Genomic DNA, 25,579 nt, shown 5'->3' on the forward strand with positions numbered 1-25,579 from the left:
AGGGATCAAGACCATCCATCTGGTCTGAACAGAGGGGAAGGTGCCCCAACAGCCTCTTAAGTCTCATAAAACCACCACACTTTGTAAGATTCTAACACATCTGCTTATGTTTCTTATCCCAAGAAAAGTCTTACATTTGGGTGTATACACATGACATAGCTGTTTTGGGGAAAAGTTATCTACCTCACGGTGTGTCTTAGAATTGAGAAGAATCTTTGATTAAAATGTCACTGACAGAGAAACAAGGAGATCCGTTTATTGAATACGAAATAATTTAATGCACATCCCTGGGCTGTTCCATAAGCCTCTCGCCTCCCACTTGGTTACTTTTTAGGCTTTCAAACATGGTTGTTAAGACTTGTCCTAGGACTACTGTAGAGGACCCCCTACTACTTGACCTGCACGCTCTCCTTGCTCTCTGACACTGCCTCCTGCAGCCCCCTAGCCCCAGCAAGACCACTGATGCCTCCCTGCATGCTTCCCTAGAGTGTTCTCATTCTCCATGCCCAAGGCCAGTCCAGAAATCCATTCCAAATCTGTCTGCTTCTTTTGGGAATAGGAAGAGTTAGCAGTTAGAGGGCACAGGAAGTTGGAAGGCTGGCGTTAGGGAAATCTGCGAAGGGGCAGAATTTTACCAGAGAACAGAGATGGGAAGAAGGCATTCCAAGCAGACCAGAGTGGTGACGTGGAAGTGCAATGTCTAGACTTCAGGTGAAGCCAGGGTTGCAGGAAAGGCAGCCTTCACAGCCTACAAAGTGTCCTGGATACTGCAGGTGACAGAGACCATCAGAATAGTAAGACTAAAAGCTGAAGCCCAGATTTTATTTGTACTGTGTGCAAAACACTGTGCTTTCCAGACACAGTTCACGTAACAGTACCATCACCCAATAAAGGGAAAGGTATTATTAAGGTTACCATCTTATTTATTTTTTAAAAGACTCATCTGAGAGAAAGAGAGCGACTGTGTGCACGTACATGCACACACGCAGGAGGGGCAGAGGGAGGACAGAGCATCCCAAGCAGACTCCCTGCTGAATGCAATCCCAATGTTGAATATCAGTCTCATGACCCTGAGATTATAACCTGAGCCCATAGAGTCAGACACTTAACTGATTGAACCATTCAGGTGCCCTAAGGTTACTATTTTACACACAAGAGAGCTAAGGATGATTGGGGGGGGGGGGGGGGTGTCAAATAACCTGCCCCAAGTCCACAACTACTAAACAGTTGTCTGGATTTATACCAGGGCAGTGTCACACCAGAACCCAAACTATTAAATAAATACCATGCCAGAATTAGATGTATGAATTCTAGAAACAATTTGGAAAATGGATGTTTTCCAGGTTTTACTATGTCCAGGAAGAAACTCCTTCCAACTATACCATCACTTCATCTCAGCAGATGGCCCATAATCCTTTAGTTTCCAAGGCATGGCACTGGGAATGGCCAGGAAGGCCAGACACCAGGAATTCCTAAAGCTTTGATAGGAGAGTAAGGACAATTTACACCAAGGTATCTAGCTAGTTACACAGCAGGAATGACGCCATAAAACTGAACTTGGGAAGGGAAAAAAGAAACAAGCATTGAGGGTAGACAGTTTTAGTTTTAGAAATGCTAGCTATGGGATACCCAGGTAGAAAGGCATAAAGGGCGGGGGGGGGGGGCGGGGGGGAGGCCTAAAGGCAGCTGAAAAACTCAAGAGAGAAAACTGGAGTGGGGCAGCCCAGGTGGCTCAGCGATTTAGTGCCGCCTTCAGCCCAGGGCGTGATCCTGGAGACCTGGGATCGAGTCCCAAGTCGGGCTTCCTGTATAGAGCCTGTTTCTCCCTCTGCCTGTGTCTCTGCCTCTCTCTCTCTCTCTCTCTCTCTCTCTCTGTACTCTCATGAATAAATAAATAAAATCTGGGAAAAAAAAAGAACTGGAGTGGAGGTAGAGATTCTAGAATCTGTTTAAATCTGCTCTTGGGTAGAGCAAGAAGAGCCTATAAGAATAAAAAGTCAGAAACAAAGCTTTGAGAGAACCTGGAGGCATCAGTTAGGCAAAGCCGATGTTTCAAGGAGTAAGCAGCAGTCAACAGGCAGGGGACCTAGAACAAGGCCAATCGGCTGGCCACAGGAAGCCAGTCACTGGTGACCAAGCAAGTGGAGACCCAGAGTGACAGGAGTTACTCAAGAAACAAGCCAGGTGGGGGTGGGGTGTGCAGAAAGGGAGATTGCCCTAGATGAGGACTGTGTAGGTGGCAGAAGGAAAGAGCAGAGATGAATGGTTGGATCCTAACTTGCCTCCTAACCCACCCCTCAAGGGCAGGACAACCAAGGGTTTTAGATCCTATCCCCCATGTGCTTGAGGGTAATGGAAGGCTGAACAAGTCAGAATGCATACCGAGAAGAAGTAGGGAGACCAAGAGAACCCAAGGCAAGAAGAAAGCTGTGTGGCTCGGAGGAGATGGTAGCAGAGCATGGGAGCCAGGACTGCCAGTTGGGAGGAAGCCACTGAGGCCAGCGCAGACTGAAATGGTCCACTTGATCATTCTGTCCTTGTTAGAGGTAGGTTTTTTCCCATGAAGTCACACTACAAAGGATGACCCCCAACTCTAGAACTGACACACATAATCACTTACATGGTACATGTCTACAGACATAATGGTTAGAAGCAGCTGGGCAGAAAAAAAAAAAAAAAAAGCAGCAGCTGGGCAGGCAGGAAGCAGAAAGTATGGAACTGGAGCTGGTTCTCTCACAGCCAAGTAAGGAAGAGTCAGCAGAAAAGGGGTGGCAGGGGTGCTCCAGAGACAGAAAGTGAAAAGTCTGTAGAGTATCCAAGGGAAGATCTAGAATGAGCAGCTGTCCAACCCAGACACACAGAGCCCTCTCTCACACCATCAATGCAGGCCAGCAAAGACTGACACAATTACCCACAGATATCTGAGACCTAACTCTCCACATAGGTTCCAGAATCACCAAGCATTCTTGATTCTTAGGTGGCTCTTTGTACAGTTTTTTTTTTTTTTTTTTTTTTTTTAAGATTTTATTTGACAGAGAGTGAGCATACAAGCACGAGCTGGGGGAGAGGCAGAAGAAGCAGGCTCCCTGCCCAGCAGGGAGCTCAGTGTGAGACTCCATTCCGGGACCCCAGGATCATGACCTGAGCCAGACACTTCACTGACTGAGCCCCCGCAAGCACCCCTCTTTGTGTATTTTTCTAAGAGGAGATAACGTGCAGATACATTGGGTAACTCCTTCTGTGTGCCAATTACAAGGTAGCTCTCACTATAAACCCACAAATGGCCACTCTGAGACACATGGGCAGTCTCCTTTGAGTTTGAATGAGCTAGCTAGGGCAACCTCTGTATGCCAGCAGGGTTAAAGCAGACCATAAATCCTACAAAATTTCATCAAGAAAATAAATGCCAATTTATCAGGTGCTGGCTAGTACCAATTGTCTACTCCCTATCTCCCCTTTTAAAACCATAAACACTGGGCAGTCCGGGTGGCTCAGCAGTTTAGTGCAGCTGTTGGCCCAGGGTGTGATCCTGGAGACTCGGGATCAAGTCCCGCGTCGGGCTCCCTGCATGGAGCCTGCTTCTCCTTCTGCCTGTGTCTCTGATTCTCTCGGTCTCTCATGAATAAATGAATAAAATCTTTTAAATAAATAAATAAATAAAACCATAAACACATAATCATTGCCATGTTATTTTAAGTACTTCCCTATATGGAATTTCAAAAATAGTATTACAGAACATGTGTCTTTAAAAAAGCAAGAATATGGGACGCCTGAGTGGCTGGTTCAGCAGTTGAGCATCTGCCTTTGGCTCAGGGCGTGATCCCCGTCCCGGGATCAAATCCCACATTGGGTTCCCTGTGAGGAACCTACTTCTCCCTCTATATTTCTGCTTCTCTCAAGAATAAATAAATAAATAAAGTCTAAAAAATAAAAAGCAAGAATATATTAAAGACTATGGTGTACTGCCCAACTATTTATTTATTTATTTATTTATTTATTTATTTAAGAAAATGAGAGAGCACAAGCAGGAGAGGAGCAGAAGGAGAGGGAGAAGCAGACTCCCTGGGATCATGCATGACCTGAGCAGAAGGCAGACATCCAACTGACTGAGCCACCCAGGCACCCATGCCCAACTACCTTTGTAAAGAATGTCAAAATACCCAAGGCTGTTGGCAACGTACCAGTGCCCAGCACAGCCTGCCCTGCTGGGGAAGTGAGCATGATCATTAAAAGTTGCCAATAAACTTTAATTTCAAAACTTAAAAAAAAAAAAAAAAAAAGTTCTGCTCCCAATGTGGGGCTTGACTCATGACCCTGAGATCAAGAGTCACATTTTCTACCAACTAAGCTAGCCAGGTGCCACCCCTCAGGCTTTTTACTTTCAAGATTTATTTTAAAGAGAGTACACATGGCGGCTGGGGGGGGGGGGGGCGGCGCGCACGTGCACAGAGGGAAAGAGAATCTTAAGCAGATTCCCCATTGAACATGGAGCCCAACACTGGAGCCCAACACCGGGCTTGATGTCACTAATGAGAAAAGAGAAGGCTAGCTGAGGAAAAAGCACAAGCTGACACCCCACAGACACCCCCCCCCAACCTGGTGGGATATGTGTGCACTTCGCAGGCACTCCTGGCTGCCCTAAAGCTAAGGGAAAGGAAAAACAAAATAGTTAACTTGCAGAGATTATGGTCTTATAGAGAGGAGTCTCCCTCAGTTTATAAAACGCCGTAATGATTTATAAGAAAAAAGCATTCTCGGGAGGCCTGGGTGGCTCAGCAGTTTAATGCCTGCCTTCGGCTCAGGGGGTGATCCCAGAGACCCAGGATCCAGTCCCACATGGGGCTCCCTGCAGGGAGCTTGCTTCTCTCTGTGCCTGTGTCTCTGCCTCTCTCTCTCTCTCTCTCATGAATAAATAAATAAATAAAATCTTTAAAAAAAAAGAAAAAGAAAAAAACATTCTTATTAATAACCTAACTTCAGAAAGAAACTCCCAACTCTCTTAAAGTTAATGCTTTACCAGAGGGAAAAACCACCTGAACCTGACAATGGCCAGGCCTCCAGTATCTTGTAGGTCCTCTTTAGCTACAAAAATTCTTTTGAAAACCTCCCTTTCCCTCACCTCCCCCAGCTCCCAGTTTATCAGCGTCCCCTCACAACCCTGGGGCAGCAGCTCTTCCTGCCCAAGGGTCCTGTCCCCGGCTTTCATAAAACCACATGTTGCACTAAAGACATCTCAAGAATTCTTTCTTGGTGGTCAACTCTGGATCTTACCCCACCAAACCTCACCTATACTCAAACTACATCATCATGACCCTGAAATCATGACCTGAACAGAAATCAAGAGTCAGATACTTAACCAACTGAGCCACCAGGCAGGCACCCCCACCCAAAGCTTTTTAAATGGAACCTTGATGTCACATCAACAACTGGGCCTTAGTAGTGAATAAAAGCATATGCCTCTTGCTTGCTATGCAATTGAGGGTACATAGTAAAGAGCCAGCAATCATGTGGCTGACCGTACAAGTCTTACAGTGTAGCACAAATACTTCATCTCCCTGCCTCAATTTCTCCATCTTTAATGTGGGGAAAAAATACCCCTTGCCTTTGCAGCTGTTTTGTAAAACAATGATGCTGAATCAAAGTGCCCAGTACTGTTCCCAGCACCCTGGAGACAATCCCATCAGCTGTTTAAATCAATGACTATTTACAGGTGCCTGATCCAGATCAGGCACATCTCCAGGGACTTCTAGTCAGCAGACAAAATCAGACCATGGATTATATAGTCTAAGAGGAAAGACAATCAGTAAATTATGTAATAAATATGCCAGAAGAGCCAGAAAGCACAGCTCTTCTTACAAGTGCTAAGTGCTGGGGCTCCTAGGGAGCTCAGCTGGTGAAGCCTCCAACTCTTTCAGCTCAGGTTATGATCTCATGGGTATTAAGATCAAGCCCTGCCTGAGTCCTGCCTCCAGCTCCAGCTCCAGCTCTGCGGGGAGTCTGAAGAGTCTTTCTCTCTGCCCCTCCCCGCACTTATTCCTTCTCTCTCTCTCTAAAATTAATTAAATAAATCTTAAAAAGCAAACAAACAAATGGTAAGTGCTACTGATGAGGGAGCAGGGCTAGCTGAGGACAAAGCACAGCTGATATCCCACAAACAACCCCCACCCAGGGTGGGTTATGTGGGACATTCTTTGGGAAGCTTCCAATTGTCATAATGCACTGCTAGAGGGAAAAGCAACCTTTAACGTGACAATGACAAGGCCTCCAGTATCTTGCTAGGTCCTCCTTAGCATGTGAAAGTCCTTTTGGAATCTCCCTTTTGCTTAACTCCCCCAACTCCTGGGTATATAATCAGTCACTCTTCACAGGCTCAGGGCAGCAGCTTTTCCTGCCCACAGCTCCTGTCCCCAAGCTTTAATAAAACCACCATTCTGCACCAAAGACGTCTCAAGAATTCTTTCTTGGTAGTCCACTCCGGACCTCTATATTCCAAAACTTCATCACTACAGGACAAGAGCAAAGAAACCTTCAATCCCAAGAACTGAAATAAGAGAAACACGAGCTTCTGGCTCTTCACTCTTAGCAGGATGCAGCTAAGCCCTCTGGTTAGGCTGAGGGGCTGCAGAGCCAGCAAAGAGGTAATGGGCAGTCCTCCCACTTAGTTATCCCTAAATGAGGCCTAGCAGCCTTGACTACTGGGCTCCCTGGAAACTTCCAAGAACTAGATGAAAGGATTGGACAAAAAGAGAAAAGCAGCAAACTAGGCTTGGAGAGACAGTACTTGGTCTTTTTCCCAAATTTATCTTATAATCCTGATAAAACTATCACCAGCCATCAGCAAAGTCCCAGAGACCTTAAAAGAGTACCAGAACCAAGAGGCCAGCACATCTGCTTGGTGACTGATCACCAAGGGAAATTCTTTTCCTTTTTTCCTAACACAGGACCCATCAAGGATAGCCTTTTGCTTCTACTAGAGAAAAAGAACAGCTGTCTGGAAATAGAGATGGGTCTACTTTTGTGATTCAGGCCTTGATATGCAAGGGTCAAGAATTAAGAGTGAACTTCAGTTTTTTGAAGATCTATGAAAAAAAATCAGTAGGATTACTATTGAGCCTTAAAAATAAAATTCTGACAGACTCAACATGGATGAACACTGAAGACAACATACTTCTTGGCAAAAGAGGACACAATCAAACAATGAATCGAACAATTCCTCTTACATGAGGCACTGAACTGAGAGCTGGCAAATTCAGAGACAGAAAGGAGAATGGTGACTGCTAGGAACAGGTAGGGAGAAGGAACAAGAAGTTTCTGTTTAATGAGTACACGAGTTTCTGTCTGGGAAGATAAAAAATTCTGCAGATAGATGGGAGTGATGGTTGCACAACAATGTGTATTTACTTAATGCCAATGAACAAGTGAAAGTGGTTCCAACGATCCAGGTTTTACAACATATATTTTACTGCAACAAAAAATTAAAAATAAACTTCACCTAATACTCTTTTTCTAGACATTTTAAAGAGTTTTAGTCAAGTACTCAGAAATGCTCTGCCGTGGACATGGCCCCAGACACATCTGTAAGGAACTGGCCTATACCAGGGTCCTCAGTCCCTGGTATGCATGCCCTGGGATCTCCAGGACACATCTAGAACTCAAACACGGCAAAAGCAGACCTTGGCTCCTCCTCTTCTCAAAGAAGCTGTTCTTATGAATTTTTCTATAGCTTCACATGCAGAATTATGAGCAACTTCCAAACATGAGGTTGACCCTTGTGTGAGTGGGGATACCTTGATTCTCTAACAGCTATGTCTGATGAGGTTCTATCAGTAATTGACTTGAAGGATCTTATCTTCACAACTGAGAAGATATCAAAAGACAGCAAACCCAACCAACTCCTTCGTAGAAGGGTCATTACTCTGGGACAGCAGGAAAGTAAAACTGAGTGGCTCTCTCCACCTATCTGGCCCTGACCTAATTTTCTTTCAGCCTTCGGTGCATGGAGACCCAAACATGGCAATACCTGGAGACCAGGAGCATGGGTGCATAACATTCCTAAGGAAACCTAAGGATCTAGCCTTCCAAATGCTGAAAAGATACCAGAGGCCAATGGAAAAAAAAAAAAAAAAATCAATCTCTGGTGCTGAGGCCATCACCAACTTTCCACTCTTCCTGGGACCAAGGTCTCTTTGGCCATGAAACTCACAGGAGGCAGGCATGCTGGGTCTGTGTGGATGGTGCCTGAACACAGAGCCTGCCAGAAAAAGCCAGGTAGAGGCTTAGATGCTTGTAGGGAATCATGAACCTAAGATCCGGTCCATTGGGGAGGGGAGGAGGTGCATGGAATCAATCTAGAACTACTATAAATAGCCAAGGCTTAGATCCTACAAGTGGAGGTAGGGGAGGTGGTCAGAAGCTTACAAAGGAGGATTCTTTGGCCTATCTCTACAGGAGGGAGGCAGGGAGCAACAAAACAGATCCCCACTGTGGGAGCTCCCTCATTTGCATTAGGGTCTCAAATAGCCCTCCCCCAGGGATCCTTCCCTTCCACTCAAGGCAGATGCACAGGTGGGCTGCCTGAAGAATGCATGCACGCTGTCACCAAAGGGCTAGCTAAACCCAATGCTCTACAAGACATTAATCTTGGCAGTGGGATCCCACACCTGGGCTTGTGAGCAGCAGAAGCCCTAATCCAGACCTCCCCTAGGCTCCTTCAATACTCTAACTTATAGTAAGAAAGAGAAAGTCAATGGTCCTTGGCCTGCAGGAAAAATGTGGCAGCTAGGGTGCTTCATAAAGAACAGCAGACTATGAAGTTAATGCTCCAGAAGAGATAAAAAGAGCCCAGAAGGTTGTTAAAAGGCTTCACATGGTAGCTTCAAAAAAATTTACCGGTCTCCAAAAGACCCAAGAAGAATGCAGATGTTCCCAAACGATCACATCCATCACTTTCATAGAACCAACCTCCCTTCCCTAACCCAACGCTAACCTTTGTGGCCTCACCTGAAATTAGGTGTACAACACTAAAAAACTCTGTCAATGTCACATACACAAAAGTTAACCTAATGGAAGTACATGCGTACTACAATAACTATGGCACTTTACAAGGTTTGCAGCTTGTAAGTTACTGGGAAGGAAGGGTGAATTTTTTTAAACAAAATGTGTATGGGTGTGGCTCCTAACTCACACAATCATTGAGAATGCTGGTAGATGTCTGCGATGTGTACTGCCTACAGTCTATTTGGCTTGGGTTGGTTCAGTTCAATTTTCTGTGTTCATCTGGTATTTCCCATAGATGAAATTATGCACAGCAAACACAAAACCCCCAAGATGTTCAAACTGCTCCCTGATATATCAACCCTTTTGGAACTAATCTTGCTTCCAAACCAGTGGTTAAAGCAGAAATGACTGTATTGTGCTCTGGTGCCCTGGCTGTGCACCTGCTGTAGGCTCTTCCCTACGTAGCAGTGCCATAATCTGATCCATGCTATTCCCTTGCCTGCAAGGGTCCCGCACCCCTCCCACTTTGGGAAACTCCTGCTAATCCTTCAAAACTTACCTCACAGATTCCTTACATTTTCCTGCTCCTCCTGGTCCTAATCTAACCATTTCTTCTCTTTTACTCAACATGGCCAACCTGACTCCCAAGCCCAACACTTGCCAGTGTCCCTTCTCTTAGCACCAACATGCTGACTAAATAAACCATGACTTTCTTCCACTGAAATTAAACCATCAAGGGGTGCCTGCGGGGGTGCTCAGTGGGTGAAGTGTCTGCCCTCAGCTCAGGTCCTGATCCCAGGGTCCTGGGATTGAGCCTTGCATTGGGCTCCCTGCTCAATGAGGAGTCTGCTTCTCATTCTCCCTCTGCCAGCACCACCCCCCATGCTCTCTAATAAATAAATAAAATATTAAAAATTCATAAAATCTTTATTTTTATTTTTTTTAAATTCATAAAATCTTAAAAAAAAATAAACTATCAAGCTCATTAGGTGCTTGAGAGAGATGGCACAGAAAATTGCTGAGGTGAAAAAAAGGGATGAATTCCTGAGATGGGGGAATATGGAGCCTTACATTGCAAGTAACAATATAGTCACCACCAGGAAACAAAAGAAGACTTAAAAACAGACCATCACCATGGGAAGAAAGGAAAGAACATCTCATCTCTACAGACATAATGGCTAGAACAGTTCTCAGGGTTGTGAGTTTGAGTCCCATGCTGAGTGTAGACTTTATTCCAGGAAAGTCTTAGGGTCACAATTTCTCTTTTACAGAAGGAAACTCCTGATAATATTTATTTTGAGACATTTTCAGGCATTTCCCACCCTGCATGGTGTGGGAGGAATAATAAACTTGACAGCCCTTATCTATAGCAAAGGGAGGAAAAACCCTTCCCAAGGAAATTCTGTAGGAGTACTCTCCAACCCAACCTCATGGGCTTTCTCACACTTGAACTCTGACCTTGGAGTGCAGCAGTATCTCCTCACCAGAGAGGAAACCTTAAAATGCCTTGCTCTATAGTCCTCAAAGCCCTGCTGAAACAAGCTAGTTAGGAAAGGTAAGTTATAAGAGCACATATGTGAATTATAACTCAATAACCAGTCAGCCCCATCACATCTACAGGAGCCACCTAACCCCAAGTCAGTGAAAGATGAGTAAATCATTTCGAAATAAGACACTGATGGGGCACCTGGATGGCTCAGTCAGTGAAGCTCAGGTCATGATCCCAGGGTCCTGGAATCACCTCTGGGTGACTCCCAGCTCAGCAGGGAGTCTCCTTGTCCCTCTGCTCCCTGCTTTTGCTCCCTCTTGCTCACTCACCCATTCAAATAAATAAATAAGTAAAATCTAAAAAAAAAAAAAAGACACCGATAACATAGATGCAAAGAACACGCAAAACCATGTTTATACAGCATAAAAACCAATTACCTTCTTTTTTTTTAAATTTTTATTTATTTATGATAGTCACACACAGAGAGAGAGAGAGGCAGAGACAGAGGCAGAGGGAGAAGCAGGCTCCATGCACCGGGAGCCCGATGTGGGATTCAATCCTGGGTCTCCAGGATCGCGCCCTGGGCCCAAGGCAGGTGCCAAACCGCTCCGCCACCCAGTGATCCCAAAAACCAATTACCTTCTATGTGTATTTACATTCACTTACACCTCAAATCTTTTCTAGAAATGAGTGGGAGTATAAACTACTGGACACAAACTTTCAACAGCCTTTTAAGTAACAAGCCAGTGAAGAACTGCCATGACTGGCAATCACTAGCGCCAAGTTTGGTCCCCACTCCCCACAGTGGTCCAAACCACACTTCTCTCTTCCTAACTGGTCCAGAGGCCACTAGTTTCCCCCATCTTTCTAAGCCATCCTTCTTACAGCACTGATTTTTCTAAAATGCTAATCTAACCACATTACTCTCTGCTTAGAACCTCATTTAGTGATTTTTTTCCCACTTGGTCTTAACATGAATTTTGAATTCCTTGAACTTAGGACACACCAAAGACCTTTTGAGACCAGGGTCCCACTTACCTCTTTAGTCCCATCTGTCCCACCATCTATCTTTCAACCTCAGGGAACTTCTCTCATTCCCTCTACCTTTGCTCCTCTTTCCACCAGGGCTCCTACCATGCCTATTCTGTTGGTTGCTGTACTCGAAGCGGAAAGCTTGGCATACAGAAGACCTCAAAAATGTGCTGATTTAGAATTTAGAATTTTTAAAGTCTGCATTCTCAAAGGGGGTGAAAAAAAAAATCTCATTCTCTTCTTCACCTACAAAGCATAGAGACACACATTGCACGCAAAAAGACCTACGGTATGTAAGAAGCATTAACATTTCATGGAGAAAGCAATTAAGAAAACAGGGAGTTTCACTGTAAAAAAGACTGATAAACCCTGTATGAAGGTTAAGATTTTTAAATTTGAGTTGGAAGCTCAAGTTCAGGCAATACAAAAACCAGCAACATGGATTCTACCTGAATGTTCCCATTTCACCTGCAGCTCAGATAAAACGACCCGGTATGCCTCCCAACTCATTAAAAAAACCACCACCAGGAAAACCAAGCGATTCCCTTCACCGTCTCTGTACCTCATCACCAGCGGTCCCCAAAAGGCTGGTCACTTAAAGGCCGAGTCCTGCCGTCGGGAAAGCGAGGTTCCAGCTGACCGTGTGACCTCGATCTCCCCCAGCACTGAGGCAGCCTCAGACCCCAGGTCCGGTTCGAGGCCCTGACGCAGAAGCGGAACCAAGGCAAGACTGGGAACGTCGATGGACACGGACGAGGAGGAGACAAAAGCCAAAACCTCCCCAAGAACGGCCACCGCGGGAAGTCTAGGCTACCCGGACCGGGCAAAGGGTGGACAGCGATGCTCCCGGAGCACCCCGAGACCCCGCTCACTCCGCGGGTACCCGGCTGCGCGCGCCGGGGGGCGGGGTGCAGGCGCCCGAGGGGCGGGGCCGGCAGCAGCCCTCCGCGCTCCAGCGCGCCCCCGCCCTCGACCGGAAGCCGAGGACCCAGTAAGCTCTGCCCCGGGTGGGCGCTCCCCGGGTGGGCGCTCCCGGGCCGGCCCCCGCCGCGCCAGCCGCCGTACGCCCGGGCTCCGCCTCGCGACCCAGGCCGACTCCCACGCCCGCGATGGCGGGGCGGCGGCGCGAGCACACAAAGGAGGCGGCGGCGGCGGCGGGGAACAAAAACCCGGCCGGGGCCTCCCCCGAACGGCTCGCACAGGCCCGCGCCCCGCCGCCCTGCCCGCCTCCCCGAATGACCTTGGGCGCGTCCGGCCCCCTCCCCGGCCCTGGCTGCGCTGGCTCCTTGTAGCCGAGCGCCGCGGCCGTAGGCCCCCGGGGCAGCCGAGGCCCTCGACGAGGGGCCCGCACGCCCGTCCCCAGAGCCGAGCCGGGCTCGTGCGGCCACGCGGACGGCGGGGCGGGCGGGCGACGTGCCTGCGGTCCCGGGGGAGGCCCGGCCGGGCGTCCGGCCCGAGCGGGCTTGGCCGCGCTCGGCGGGCCTCGCAGGCCGCGAAGCCGCCCGCAGCCCGCAGCCCGCATCCGCCCGGTCGGGGCTGGCCGCTCGCTCCCTGCGGGGCCTGGCTTACCTGGAGTCGAGCTGGTGCGGCAGGAGCCGCGGCCGACGCGCTTGGGCGAGTAAGCACCCCCGGAAGCCACGAAGGAGAAATCCTCCAGCAAGACGCCGCCGCCTCAACAGCGACCCACTTCCTCTCCTGAGGCCTGGGCTCCACCCCCCGCGTGTTCCCATTGGCCGCCGTCCCCTCGACTCCAGCGGCCTACCGGTACGAGAGGTATGTTTTCAATCCTATTGGGTAAGAAGACCATCTATTCCCGCTTTGAAACGCGCCTCTTTCCGGCCCCGCCCACGCTCGCGAACTCTAGCTCTCGCCTTCCCGCGAGATTCGCGGTCTGCGCCCCGAGGTGCTCAAGGCCTCACGGGAGTTGTGGTTTGCCCGGCTACGGCCGCTCGGGCTGCCGGCGCCCTGCCACTGACCGACCGCGCACCGCCGGGCGACGGCGCGGAGCGTAACGAGAGGCCAGGTCGGCCTTTCCGCGCCCGCATATCGGCCTCAGTTCTGTCTCCTGTTAGTGCAGCCTTTGCGAGCAATGGCCCCCTGGTCTCTGCTGTCGGCCAAAACCTGGGCCTGCATCTGCAGCAACTCCAGGGTGCTCGCGACCCGACGTGCCAGGCCCCCCGGCCGCAGGCTGGTCCCGGTGGTCTCGGACTGCCTCTCAGGCTGGTGGTGAACGGGAGGGAAGCACAGCCTGGCCCGTGTGCGGGAGCCCGCAGGAGGCGGCGCTCGGCCAGGGCGTCCGGGAGGGCTCCCTGGAGGAGGCCACCCCGGAATTGGGAACTGAAAGGACTAGAATGGAGGAGAGGGAGCCTGGGTGGGAAGAGAGGCTGGCATGTCCGGGAGGGACCGCACGCTGCCTGGTGTACGAGGAGCAGAGGTGGGGAGCGGTGGCGGTGAGGGGAGGCAAGAGCCCTGTTTTGGAGGGATCAGACACCAGGTTGAGTGTGGAGGATCCCAGGGCAGTGGGTGCGAGGAAGGGAAGGACTAAACCCTGGGGGAGACCAGGGACGGAGACCCCGGGCACTCTGGGGCACTCTGGGGCATCTGGCGCAGTTCCAGGGAGTGGAGGGCGCCGCCTGCCTCCGTGTGAATCCCAGCTCCGTTGTTTATGCGGGCCTGGCCAGTCCCCACAGTCCAGCCCCTGCCTCGGAGGGTGAGGGGGAGAGGTGGAGGACCCCACACAGAACCGCATGGTTCATTCAAGGCCCTGGCAGAGGGCTGTGGGTCAGAACCCCAGTAGCAGAGTCTGAGCTCAGCTGCCAGAACTTGGACTTGGACATGGATTTGGCAACAGAAAGCCTGGCTGGCTTGTCCCCACTGTTCTAAGGGAACCCAGATCCAGGCAGTGGCCGTCACCGCTGGTCCCCGGACACCCTCAGGCAGTGAGGCTGTCACTCCAAATGCCTGGGGTGGACTGTTTACTAAGAGGGGCTCTTCAGCCCAGACGATTGAGTCACGTATGGGAACGACAAAGCAGGTCAAAACCAGAGAGCATTAATGGTTCTGTGTCGAGTTTACAAGCAGTCTCTGTTTGATACTTACGTAATTGTAAAAGAATTTGGCATGGTAGAGTGTCAGATAAGTCTGATTCTGCATGAAATAGTGATTTTAAGTTGGAAAGTACAAGATTTTAGTTTGTCATCATAACTGGAATATCAGAATTTACAAATATAAGAGAAATTAGACCTTTAACACATCTATAGGAATTTTTAAATACTTGATAAGGCAGACAACAGAAATGCTAAAATGTAAGTTTAGATTCTACATTATAAATGCAGTTTGAAATGTTAAAGGTGGGGAATCCTTGGGTGGCACAGATGGTTAATCATCGGACTCTTGTGGTTTCAGCTTAGGTCATGACTTCACTGGTGGTGGGATTGAGCCCTTCCTCTGGTTCTGCACTGAGCAGGGAGTCTGCTTGATATTCTCTCCCTCTGCCCTACCCCCTTACCCGCAGAATCTCTCTTTCTCTAAAATAAAATAAATATCGAAAAAAATGTGAAAGGAGATTTCAGCCTATAAATGGAACCATATACAACCAATCAAAATGATAGTTATAGATTTAAAAAAATAAGATTAGAGGACATCTGGGTGCCTCAGTGGTTGAGTATCTACCTTCAGCTCAGGGCACAATCCCAGGTCCTGGGATCGAGTCCTGCATCGGGCTCCCTGCAAGGAGCCTTCTCCCTCTGCCTATGTCTCTGCCTCTCTCCGTGTCTCTTGTGAATAAATAAAATCTTTAAAAATAAGATTAGTAATTTGAACTTCACAGCCTAAAGAAAAATTGGGGTTTTCTATTTATAACTTTACTACATCACATTAAAGATGTGAGTTGAGGGGCACTTGGGTGGCTCAGTCAGTTGTGTCCACAACCCTTGTTTTCAGCTCAGGTCATGATCTCCGGGTCTATGAGCTTTTTTTTTTTTTTTAAGGGTTTTTATTTATTTATTCATGAGAGGCACAGAGATATAGAGAGAGGCAGAGACACAGGCAGAGGGAGAAGCAGGCTCCACACAAGGAGCCCAATGCGGGACTCGATCCCAGGACTCCAGGATCTCACCCTGGGCAGAAGGCAGACGCTAAACCACTGAGCCACCCAGGCCTCACAGGGTCTGTGAGCTTCAAGTTCTCTCCAAACCTCAGTTGACACTGAACTTGGGGGTATGGACATCCCTGGCTTCCTCACAGATAATGCATCTGGCCCTGAATGTTTTCAGCTCAGAGAAAAGACTGAGACCTTGGTACTTCCAAGTGCCACACAGCCAATGTAGATTATTGGGCATCACACGAGAACCCGAATCTGTGATGAGGTCTGAGGATCAGCTTTTTAACTATTTGCAAAGAACCTCTCTCTGCCCAAGTGAGTTTTAGGTACTGTCAGTGGAGGTCTTCTGGCTGCACTTATGCAGAAAATACACTGAAGCAGAATGTCAATTCCCTGGGTGGTCCAGAGAGAGCTTTCACAGCACCAGCTGGACCTGACCTCTCCTGGCTGGCCCTCTTTCCAGGGGCAGTTTGACTCTCTCTCAAAGGGCTCATGAAGGGGGTGACTCAGTGGCTTAGTCCATTAAGTGTCCAACTCTTGGTTTGGACTCAGGTCATGATCTCAGGGTCATGGGATCAAGCCCCACATCAGGCTCTGGGTGTTCTCTGCTCCCTCCTCAAATAAAAATTGTTTTATTTTTTTAAAAGATTATATTTATTCATGAGAGACACACACAGACACACACATGGGACTCGATCCCAGGTCTCCAGGATCACACCCTGGGCCGAAGGCAGCGCTAAACTGCTGAGCCACCAGAGCTGCCCTAAAAGTTGTTTTAAAAGGCTCATGCAGGTAGCCGGGAAGTCTCAGTAAATGAAGGCTATCAACTCTAGAGGGTATGTCAGCTGCTGCTTCTGACAAACCTCAAAGCTCAGTGCTTTGAGCAAATAGGCATTTATTGTTAATGAATCTACAAGTTAGTGGGGGCAGGGGAAGGTTCTGGTTCTGCTGGTATGTAGTATGGGTGAGAACGGCTTCTGCTGGGACAACTGGCTGACCTCATATTGTGTCTCATGTCAGTAGGTCACCCTGGACATCCTCACATTGGGGCCCGGCAGGGTTTCAAGAGAACAAAGAGGAGTTCCAAGGCCACGTGAGGCCCAGCCTCAGAACTGGCACACAGCCACTTCTGCTGTACCCTGTTGGCCAAAGTAAGCCAGCCCAGATTCAAGGACTGAGGGAAATAGACTGCGTCTTAATGGGCAATCATGAGGCAGGGAACCTGGGAGACCAGAGACACTTTGCCATTAATCTGAAATACATGGTCTTCCCTCAGGCCACAACCTCAGGGGATGGCCCAAAGCCTGTTCCCACCCAGGTTGGTATGGAACAGAAGCTCCAGGTACTCTTAAGGCAGCTCTGAGCAGCCACCCAGTCCAAGAGGCCAGTTAGGGACATTGGTATGGGCTGCCAACCAGCATCATTGCCAACAGCATCACAAATATGTTAAGCTATCACCTCTCCCCTCTGCTCCAGAAGTCAGTCTGATAGGTGAAAGGTTTTCCTCCCCTCTTGCCACAGTGCTTGCTTTGGGCTCCCATATAGACCTTCCCCTGCTGCAAGAACTGGCTCAGCAGAGCTTGTTTGGTGCAGGTCAGTGAGACTGGAGCAGATGTTCACACAAGGCTCTGAGGACAGAGAACCCTCCTAATAGAGCCACCAGGGAGTGATGACCCTTCTAACCCTGGATGTCATGAGTGCTACCAGCTTGAAGACAGAACTGCATCAGGCATGTCCTGAAGCCCACCCTATCTTGGATTGCCAGTTATGGGAGTTCGTAATTCATCATTTCAAACTCTCAGTGCTCCTGAGGGACACTATGGACAGGTCATCATCAATGTATTTCCTTGATACCAAATGAAATGGGTTTGAATTCACATGTAACACAGGATGTAAGAAATGTCATGTTTATTTCTTTAAATGAAATTTAATCTGTCCCCAGCTTTTGTGAGAGGGAGGTAGGAAATGTCTCTATGAACCAGGAAATTCCTGGGTTTCTGACACTGTTCAGAATATTGGGGGAGAACCCTGGTGTTCAGTCTGTTCTTGTTACTTCAAGATGCCTATCCTCCTGGTCAGAATGTGCCTGGGGTCCAGCCTCCTTTCCTGAGACACCATCTCACCCCCAGACCCCAGGAGGAAGTCAGGTTTGGGGAGCTCTCTCTCCTGGAAATCCCATCTCCCTGACTGTCCCCCACCCCCATGGACTTGCCCATACTCTATCCTTCCTGGGAGCTGCAGCACATCATGCTTTATTCATGATCCTACATTTCAGCAGCAGGCTTTCATTCAGCCAGCCCTCAAGGTCATGCCCTCTCCAGCCTGGTGCTGGATCCAGAGGAGCCAAGAAGATGAATATGTCCTGGTCTGGGTTCATGTCCGCTGGCTCCAGGTTCCTTCCGTACTGCTGGAGAAGTCTGGGTGATACTCTAAAGTCATGCAAACTTTAGGTCAAGGCTTCTTTTTTTTCTTTTTTTTTTTTTTTTTTTAAGATTTTATTTATTCATGAGAGAGGCAGAGACATAAGCAGAGGGAAAAGCAGGCTCCATGCAGGGAGCCTGATGTGGGACTCGATGCCGGGAGTCCAGGATCACGCCCGATTGGAAGGCAGACGCTCAACCACTGAGCCACCCAGACGTCCCTAGGTCAAGGCTTTTAAAGGGCTGGTTACTTTACTCTTTGAGGACTACCAGCCTCATCAGCAGAATGGGGGTGGGGGACAGTTGCTCCTCTCCATGGGCCCCCTCCCCCGCTATGGCCGCAGTGAGCTTTGCTCGAGGTAAGTCATTTCCTAGTGGCTCCAGCATCCCGGCCACTTCTCCAAGCAGACGCGCACGCCCCACCATACAGGTTACGCAGACTCAGGACAGAGGTGGCTCGGGGCGTTCTCAGGAGCTGCAAGGATAATGCTTTGCGCTGGAATCTGGGCAAGGGCGGCCAGATTTAGCACGTAAAATACAGGGCACCCAGATAAATCTGAGTTGCAGAAAAAGAGCGGATGCATTTTTTAGCGTGTTTGTCCCGCCCAATCACTGCGCTGGCATTTCATCCGGCAACCCGGTTCCGGACAGGTGGACTCTGGGGCGGGCAAGATTGTGGAGCTGGGGGCAGGGACTCCGGGGAGGGGAGGGCGGGCTCGCGGCCGAGAAAGAGGAGGCGCACTCCGCGGGCCGCACGCTTTATTGGTGGGGATCCCCGGGGTCTGGGGGCGTGCCCCGCGCCCCGCGCCCCCCGGCTCAGGCGGCCTCCAGGCGGCGCCAGTGCTAGGCGTCCACGCAGCTCCTCTGCAGCGCCCGCAGCCGGCGCTCGCGGCTCTGCTGCAGCTCTACCCAATGCCTGGACTCCAGCTGCGCCTGCAGGCGGGCAGGCGGAAAGGTCGGCGAGGTCCAGGGCCGCTCCCACCGACCCCCGACCGACCCTCGCCCTCCTCCCGCCCCCCGGCCTCCCCGCCGGCTCGCAGGGCTCACCCGCGGCTTGGGGCGCGGGGCTCGCGGCGCAGAGATCGGCCCGGAGGCTGCCTGCTTGCGGCGCTCCGCTGCGCTCTCCTCGATCCTGCGCCGCAGCTCCAGCACGCGGTGGTCCTGGGACGGCGGCCCCGGAGCCGCGGACTGTGCTTTCTTCTGTTCCCACCTGCGTGGGCGACGGGGCGGGCTTAGGACCGGCCCTAACCGAAGGTCAGTGATGCCACCGGGAGACACCCTCCGAGGACCGCTGCGGTGCCGCCCCCCAGAGCCACTACCGTTTTACTGTGCACTTAACATTTAAAAAATGCATTCTACGTATATTAGATACGTAGGTATTCGGAGCAAAAAAGTGAAAACCCTCTTGTATCATGCGCTCTCCTTGCCACCCTCTTGCCTAATGGCAACAGCTGCTAATAGAGCTTTGCAGATCTGTGTCATCCTAGGCCATTTTTCCTTCCAAAATGAGGTCTCCCGGAGCCTGGCTCAGTGGTTGAGCTGCTGCTTTTGGCTCATGTGATCCTGGGGCCCTGGGATGGAGTTCTGCATGGGGCTCCCCACAGGGAGCCTGCTTCTCTGCCTGTGTCTGCCTCTCTGTCTCTTATGAATAAATAAACAATCGAGATCTCAGTACACAGACTATTTCCTGATGCCTTCGGTTTAAGTGCGAATCGCAGCATCAGGGCATGTGCAGGAACGTTCCACCGGCCTCCGGACAGACTGTCCACTCAAATAGTCCTGGTGAGGGCGCCTGGGTGGCTCAGCGGTTGAGCGTCTGCCTTCAGCTCAGGGCATGATCCTGCCGTCCTCCAATCGAGTCCCACATCGGGCTCCCTGCATGGAGCCTGCTTTTCCCTCTGCCTGTGCCTCTGTGTGTGTGTGTGTGTGTGATAAATAAATATTAAAATCTGTTTTAAAAAATGGTCCTGGTGAATTAATGCCATGAGGTCTGGCTGCACGCAGAGGGTTCCAGGAGCTTTGTTAGCAGGTCTGGACTCCTGAGGGCTCCCCAACACCAGCCAGATTGCATGTGGGGTCTATCTAGCTGAGTCTGGAAGTGGTGATGTCTCCACAGTACCTGCCACCTTACAGACCTGCCCAATGGCCAGCCAACCATGCCTGGGCAGCCCCCACAGCTGTCACCAAGCAGCAGTCACTCAGTATTAATAGTGACTGTCCTCCCTCCTATACACCCCACCCCAGTTATACACTTCCTCTGGAGTCCTGTGTGCCAGATCCTGAATCAGACTATGCTATGACAGGGCTGGGTGTCATGTCCCCTGGACCAGCCTTGCCTTCCTGTGCTGTGGTATCAGGCCAGGGCCCAAAGGTCAGCCTGACCCCAGGATGTGACACCAATCAGTGCCCTACCACACTGCCATGGGACAGACGCATGGGGCTGGAAGTCACCACATTGTTCCCAAAACAAAAGGGGTATGTGTGTGATGCTCTCCCTTAAAAGACAGTAGTCAAGCGAGATGCTTGAAAATCAAATGCTATATGTGAATCCTAGCCAGTTTCTGGTCTAAAAAGAAAGAAAAAAAATACAGCAAACAGTCTTGGGACCTTAGAGAAACATGGAGAGGCTATTTAGATGACAGGAATTTTTGTTGAATTTTCTAGTTGTGTCATTGTGCTGTGGTTATGTAGGACAATGTCTTTTTTTCAGAAGAGGCACACCAAAGTGTTTGAGAGTGAAGAGTGTCTGAGGTTACAATTACTTCCAAAGGGGCAGATAAGTAGCTAGCTAGATGAAACACATGGCAAAGGTTGTACTCATGCCCTACATGCAATCATTTTGCGTCCAAGGCCTCACTGCACAATTTTTTCATCATTTTCATATGTCTGAAAGTGATCCAATAAAAGAGTAGGAGTGGAAGAAGCTATTGCAAAGAAACTGCAGGATGGTGGTATGTTGTTGCAGGGAGAACCCACCCAGGTGGAGGCAAAGGCAGGGCAAGACTGGCTCCTTGCTCCTGCCGAGGCACCCACCCCTGGGACCACTGGTACCGACCTCAAGGCCGCAGACCTCCCCATGGCCGCACGACACAGTGAGATTTGCTCCACCATATTCTGCAGTCCCTGGCTTCTGGCGCGCTTGGCCTGGATGATCTGGTCTCGCTTCTCTTCCTCCTTATGCTGCTGGGTCTCCTTGAGCAGGGCCAGCCGCTCTCGAAGCTCCACCACAGACATCTCCCCTTCCAGGCCATATCCAGGGATCTTCAGGTGATGGGGAGGCCCGAAGCTGGGCGTCAGGCCCATGACCAGCCTGCATGGTTATCTTCTGCACCCTGACCTGCCCTCTGCACCAACACCAGTGCCCCTCCCCCAGGTTCTGGAAGTCTGGCCCCTGTGCTCAGGAGACCTCCTTCCCTCTGCTCAGTAGCACCCCGGCCTCTCCAGCCCTCTGGTGATCACACATCTCAGCTGAGTGCCCTGTAGACCCCTCTACCGTGTTAGGGCCCAAATGGAGCTCGCCACTGTTTCCCCAAGCCAGGCCCTGGGCACCTGGGCAGAGTCCCTCTGGACTTCCCACATCCACTGGGATCAGGCCAGGCTCCCAGACCAGCTCCCATGGCCCTCCCAGGCCTGCTTCCACCTCTCCATATGCTAGCCAGGCCTCTCATGGTGCTTCTCACACAGGCTTCAAGGCATCGGGGCTTTCCTCTCAGCCTCCACTCATCTGGCCTTTGCACACCTACACTCTCCCTACATTGCCCTTCCCACTTGGGCCTGGGGAGTCCCGGGGCCTCCTTCAACATGAAGCCTATCTTGTGAAGCCCTACCTTGCCCACAGCCCCTTCCCTCTTGCCCCCAGAGGTCACAGAGGTCTCCTCGACAGGACTGTGAACTCTTGGGCCAGCCCTAGGCCTCCAGCATGGCAGGTGCAACATCCACAGCTGGGCATGCCACACATGCTAGGTGGATCTTGGCTTTGGGCCAGATCTCCTTTGGTGTTGGTGGGAATTCTGGACATGCCCTCTCATGGCCATGCTAGGCACAGCAAGACATGGGGAGGCTCCCCTAGGACCGGCCGTGTCCTTACCTGGGTCAGGTCCACCAGCTTGCCTTTGCGCATGGGCTGTGTCTCCAGAGCTCGATGTTGAGCGATGAGCTCACAGCGCCGCTTCTGCTCCTCCTTGGCTGCCTCTGCGGTGCGCTGTAGCAGCTCCCGGCTCTCCTCTATCACCTCCTGAACTTGGGGGCCAAGCAGGGTGCTGAGGCTCACAGAGGGCAGTTGGGCTCTCACCAACCATAGCAACTCACTTGAGGCCAGAAGCCAGCATGAGACCTTAGCTGGGAATGGCCTCATGGTACCTGGCCCCCCACCATACCTATCTGCCTTCGGCCCTTCAGGAGCTTCATCTGTGCCACCTTAACATTCTTCTGCACCTCTATCACCTGCTCCACCAGCTCCTTCATGGACCTCTCCTCCTGGAGGCGCCTCTCAGCACACTGCTGCATCAGCTCAGCCGTCTGCTCAAACAACCAACCCACCATGGTCAAAGCTGGAGGGGCCCCCTGGTCTGCTCCAGCCCTGAGAGCAGCATGAGGTCTAGAGAGCAGAACCAGCCCTTGACCTCAAGTCACCTTGGAACCGGGCTCTAAGCTCATCAGCCTCTGGGAGTCCCCTGGAGGTCAGGGCCTACTGGGGAAGTTATACCTCATGTCCTCCCTCCCTCCCTCCCTCCACTGTGGTCCTGGGGAAACCAAGTCAGAACCACGAGTTTGCCCTGGATTCCCACCAGAGCACAGGACATGCTAGCCCCCTTGGGCAGCCTCAGGCTCCCTGTCACATGACCCCCCAGCCATGTCCTGTTGGTCACCCCACTCTCTTCTGATGTGCAGTCTAAACAGCAGGATAGGGGGTAGTTTTGCCACTTGGATGCATGTGACTGGAATCCTCCTGTATCCAGGTGTTCTTGCCTCTTCAACTCTGCACTGCATATATAAGGTTCATAATATTATCTCCTGGATTGTAGCTGACTTATTTTTGTGGCTGTATGTTTTAGGGGAACATATCGCAAACCTTTCATCCATTTTACTGTGGATGGACATTCAGATTGCTTCCTGTTTGATGCTACTGTGTACAATTCGAATCATAGTTTTTAGTCCTCAAGAAACTACAATGCACAATGTGGGATTTACACCTCCTGTCACTGGTCCAGAGTGGCCAGGGAGCTATGGAACTCCCAACCCCTGCTGATCCGTGCAGCTAACTAGGGGCTTGTCTTCGGCTGCACAGTAAGTGGGAACCAGCCTGCAGGCAGCTTGGACTTCAGGTGCAGACACCAGGCACGATGTCATCCTTCTATAAAACAATTTGCTGGCATGTATCAAAAATGGCTCTTGACCATCCTTTTCGATGTGTGCCAAAAAAGTAAGGAAGTGCTCACACAACAGAAGGACAGAGGCAGTCAGAGGGACACAGGAGCCAACCTGAAAGAGCTCAAAGGCCCAAGGCCCAAGCTCACAACACAATACTGCCCTGTTGGTTTATAACACAAAATGTAAAATACACATTCATGAGTCCCACTGAAAGAAGTGATTGAGTAAATAAATAAGTGAGGGAGTAGAGAAAGTCATTCGTGCAGAAGAATTCTCAGCAGGTGCCCACTCCTTGAGTGTGGGCTCTGCTTAGAGACCCCTTCTGCGGAGTACTGTCCAGTGGGTGAGGATGACAGCAGCAGAGAAACCTGGCAGACACAGCTTTGGCCAGGGGACCAAGTCAACATCACAGTGATGAGTCTGTTGAAAGCAGATGCCCTTGAGAGGATGTGATGGGAAGAGCACTTCACCTCTGCGGGCTTCCTCCCAAAACCCACAACCCCAGTCTAACTATGAGAAGAACAACAGACACATCCCCACCAAGGGGCGATCTACAGGATACCTGGTCAGCTCTTCTCCAACTATTGAAGTCATCAAAACCAGGAAAGCCTGAGAAGCTGTCACACCCAAAAAGAATCTGAGACATGACTCTTTGAGGGTCCTGGGACAGGAAAGGGCATTTGTGGGAAAAGATGAGCTAAAATCTAAACAAAGTGTGGAGTTCAGTGAAGAGTCATGTACCAATGTTGGCTACTTAGCTGTGACAAATATACCATGGCACAGAGGGCCAGAGTCTCCCCCACCCCGCCCCAAACTAACATCTACCTGGAACCTCAGAATGTGATCTCATGTCCAATTAGTTGAGGATCTCAAGATGAAACCATCCTGGGTTTAGGGTGGGCCCTCAATTCAATGACCAATGTTCGTAAGGAGAGGACACAGAGAGACGTGGATGCATGACACATGTCTCTGTGAGGATGGAGGCAGAACTGGGGTGAGGCCGCCACAAACCATGGAGTTCCTGGGGTCACCAGAAGCTGGAAGAGGTGAGGAAGGATCCTTGCCAATAAATGTAGCCAGGACCATGGCCCCCTGCCACCTTCCTTGATCTTAGACTTGGGGCCTCAGGAACTATGATGTGAGCCCTCCAGGTTGTGGTGCTTTGTTGTGGCAGCCTGGACACCCGGTATGGTGATGGAAGATGTGGCCAGCAGAGTGCTGGGTGAAGAAGGGATGGGGGAAGGTGTTGGCGGGGGTGGGGGGGACACACGGGAACTCTCTGTACTATCTTTGCAACTTTTCTGTGACTCTTAAAACAGCTCCAAAATATAAAGTATATTGTTTAAAAGTAGCTTCAAAAACTTGGTAATAAGTAGAAAATGCTCATGTGGAAATCTGAGGTGTAAAGAGGTGGGCTACCAAAATCTGCGAGGATTTTGGTACTTACCTCATGTGTGTAAATGACGACAAAGAATAAATGAGTTGTGGGTGAGAGGCCTGCGCTGTGGTGTCCCCAGGTCCCCAGCTAGGCTGTACCTCAGGAACAGTCAGGAGGGAGGGCAAGAGGCAGCATCTCCAGGCTCTCCGTAAATGGGCGTGGAACAGGGGTGTGGGTGGTGCAGGAGCATGGAAGAGGCCCAAAAGGAGGAAGACATGCAGGACTTCAAGTGCCATCTCTGCCTGGACCAACTTGACCACCTCAGGCCCTGCCCCTGTCTTTGCTGGCAAGTAAAGATGAAGGTTCCCACCTCCTCAGCACCCCCAGAGAGGTGCAGAGGGCAGGGCAGCCGGAAGGGCTCCAGTGGACCAGGCCATAGCATTGGAACCTCTGACCAGCCACGGCAAAAGTTAGTTAAATAAGACACAAGGGCTGAGTCATCATCCAACATGAACCATACAAGAGAAATTAAAATCCCTTTCTCTTCAAATATTTAGTGCCATCTACTGTGCCTAGTTCATATAAAACATATGAGTGATGTAAATGCATATAACTGGACATTCCAGGATGGGGAAAGAAGCCACTGGGCTTATAAAAGATGCTCCAGTCAGGGTTAGCCAGACTTTGAAGGACACTATTTGGGGTTGGGGTGCTGTCCCCAAGCAGCCTAATTATGACAGTCTGTCGACAAGGCTGAGGGGAGTATTCAGATGAATACCCAGATGTGGCTG

General features: G+C 50.4%; 3 protein-coding genes across 9 annotated transcripts in view; 1 reads left to right on the top strand and 2 right to left on the bottom strand.

Annotated features, from left to right (window-relative positions):
- RNF4 (ring finger protein 4) overlaps positions 1 to 13,268 on the bottom strand; it is a 38,112-nt gene extending 24,844 nt beyond the window's left edge. The window contains exon 1 of one of the 3 annotated variants that reach the window (XM_077876291.1): positions 13,088 to 13,268. The gene's annotated coding sequence lies outside the window, so the exon portion shown is untranslated. Of the gene's footprint in view, positions 1 to 12,080; positions 12,285 to 13,087 lie in introns of those variants that run through there. The other 2 variants (XM_077876271.1, XM_077876280.1) reach the window with 2 other exon arrangements.
- Positions 13,154 to 25,579, top strand: part of ZFYVE28 (zinc finger FYVE-type containing 28) — a 159,244-nt gene continuing 146,818 nt past the window's right edge. The window contains exon 1 of the mRNA XM_077876154.1: positions 13,154 to 13,291. The gene's annotated coding sequence lies outside the window, so the exon portion shown is untranslated. The remainder of the gene's footprint in view (positions 13,292 to 25,579) is intronic.
- Positions 17,514 to 25,579, bottom strand: part of CFAP99 (cilia and flagella associated protein 99) — a 40,441-nt gene continuing 32,375 nt past the window's right edge. For 2 of the 5 annotated variants that reach the window (XM_077876224.1, XM_077876241.1), the window contains 5 exons: positions 22,417 to 22,558; positions 22,128 to 22,279; positions 21,096 to 21,301; positions 19,088 to 19,250; positions 17,514 to 18,515 (listed from right to left, as the gene is read on the bottom strand). In XM_077876224.1, the coding sequence (XP_077732350.1) occupies positions 18,405 to 18,515; positions 19,088 to 19,250; positions 21,096 to 21,301; positions 22,128 to 22,279; positions 22,417 to 22,558 (774 nt within the window). In that variant the 3' untranslated portion in view covers positions 17,514 to 18,404. Of the gene's footprint in view, positions 18,974 to 19,087; positions 19,251 to 21,095; positions 21,302 to 22,127; positions 22,280 to 22,416; positions 22,559 to 25,579 lie in introns of all 5 variants that reach the window. The other 3 variants (XM_077876234.1, XM_077876251.1, XM_077876257.1) reach the window with 2 other exon arrangements.

The sequence above is a fragment of the Canis aureus genome, chromosome 2 (genome assembly GCF_053574225.1).
Source record: "Canis aureus isolate CA01 chromosome 2, VMU_Caureus_v.1.0, whole genome shotgun sequence".
NCBI classification, from domain to species: Eukaryota; Metazoa; Chordata; class Mammalia; order Carnivora; family Canidae; genus Canis; species Canis aureus.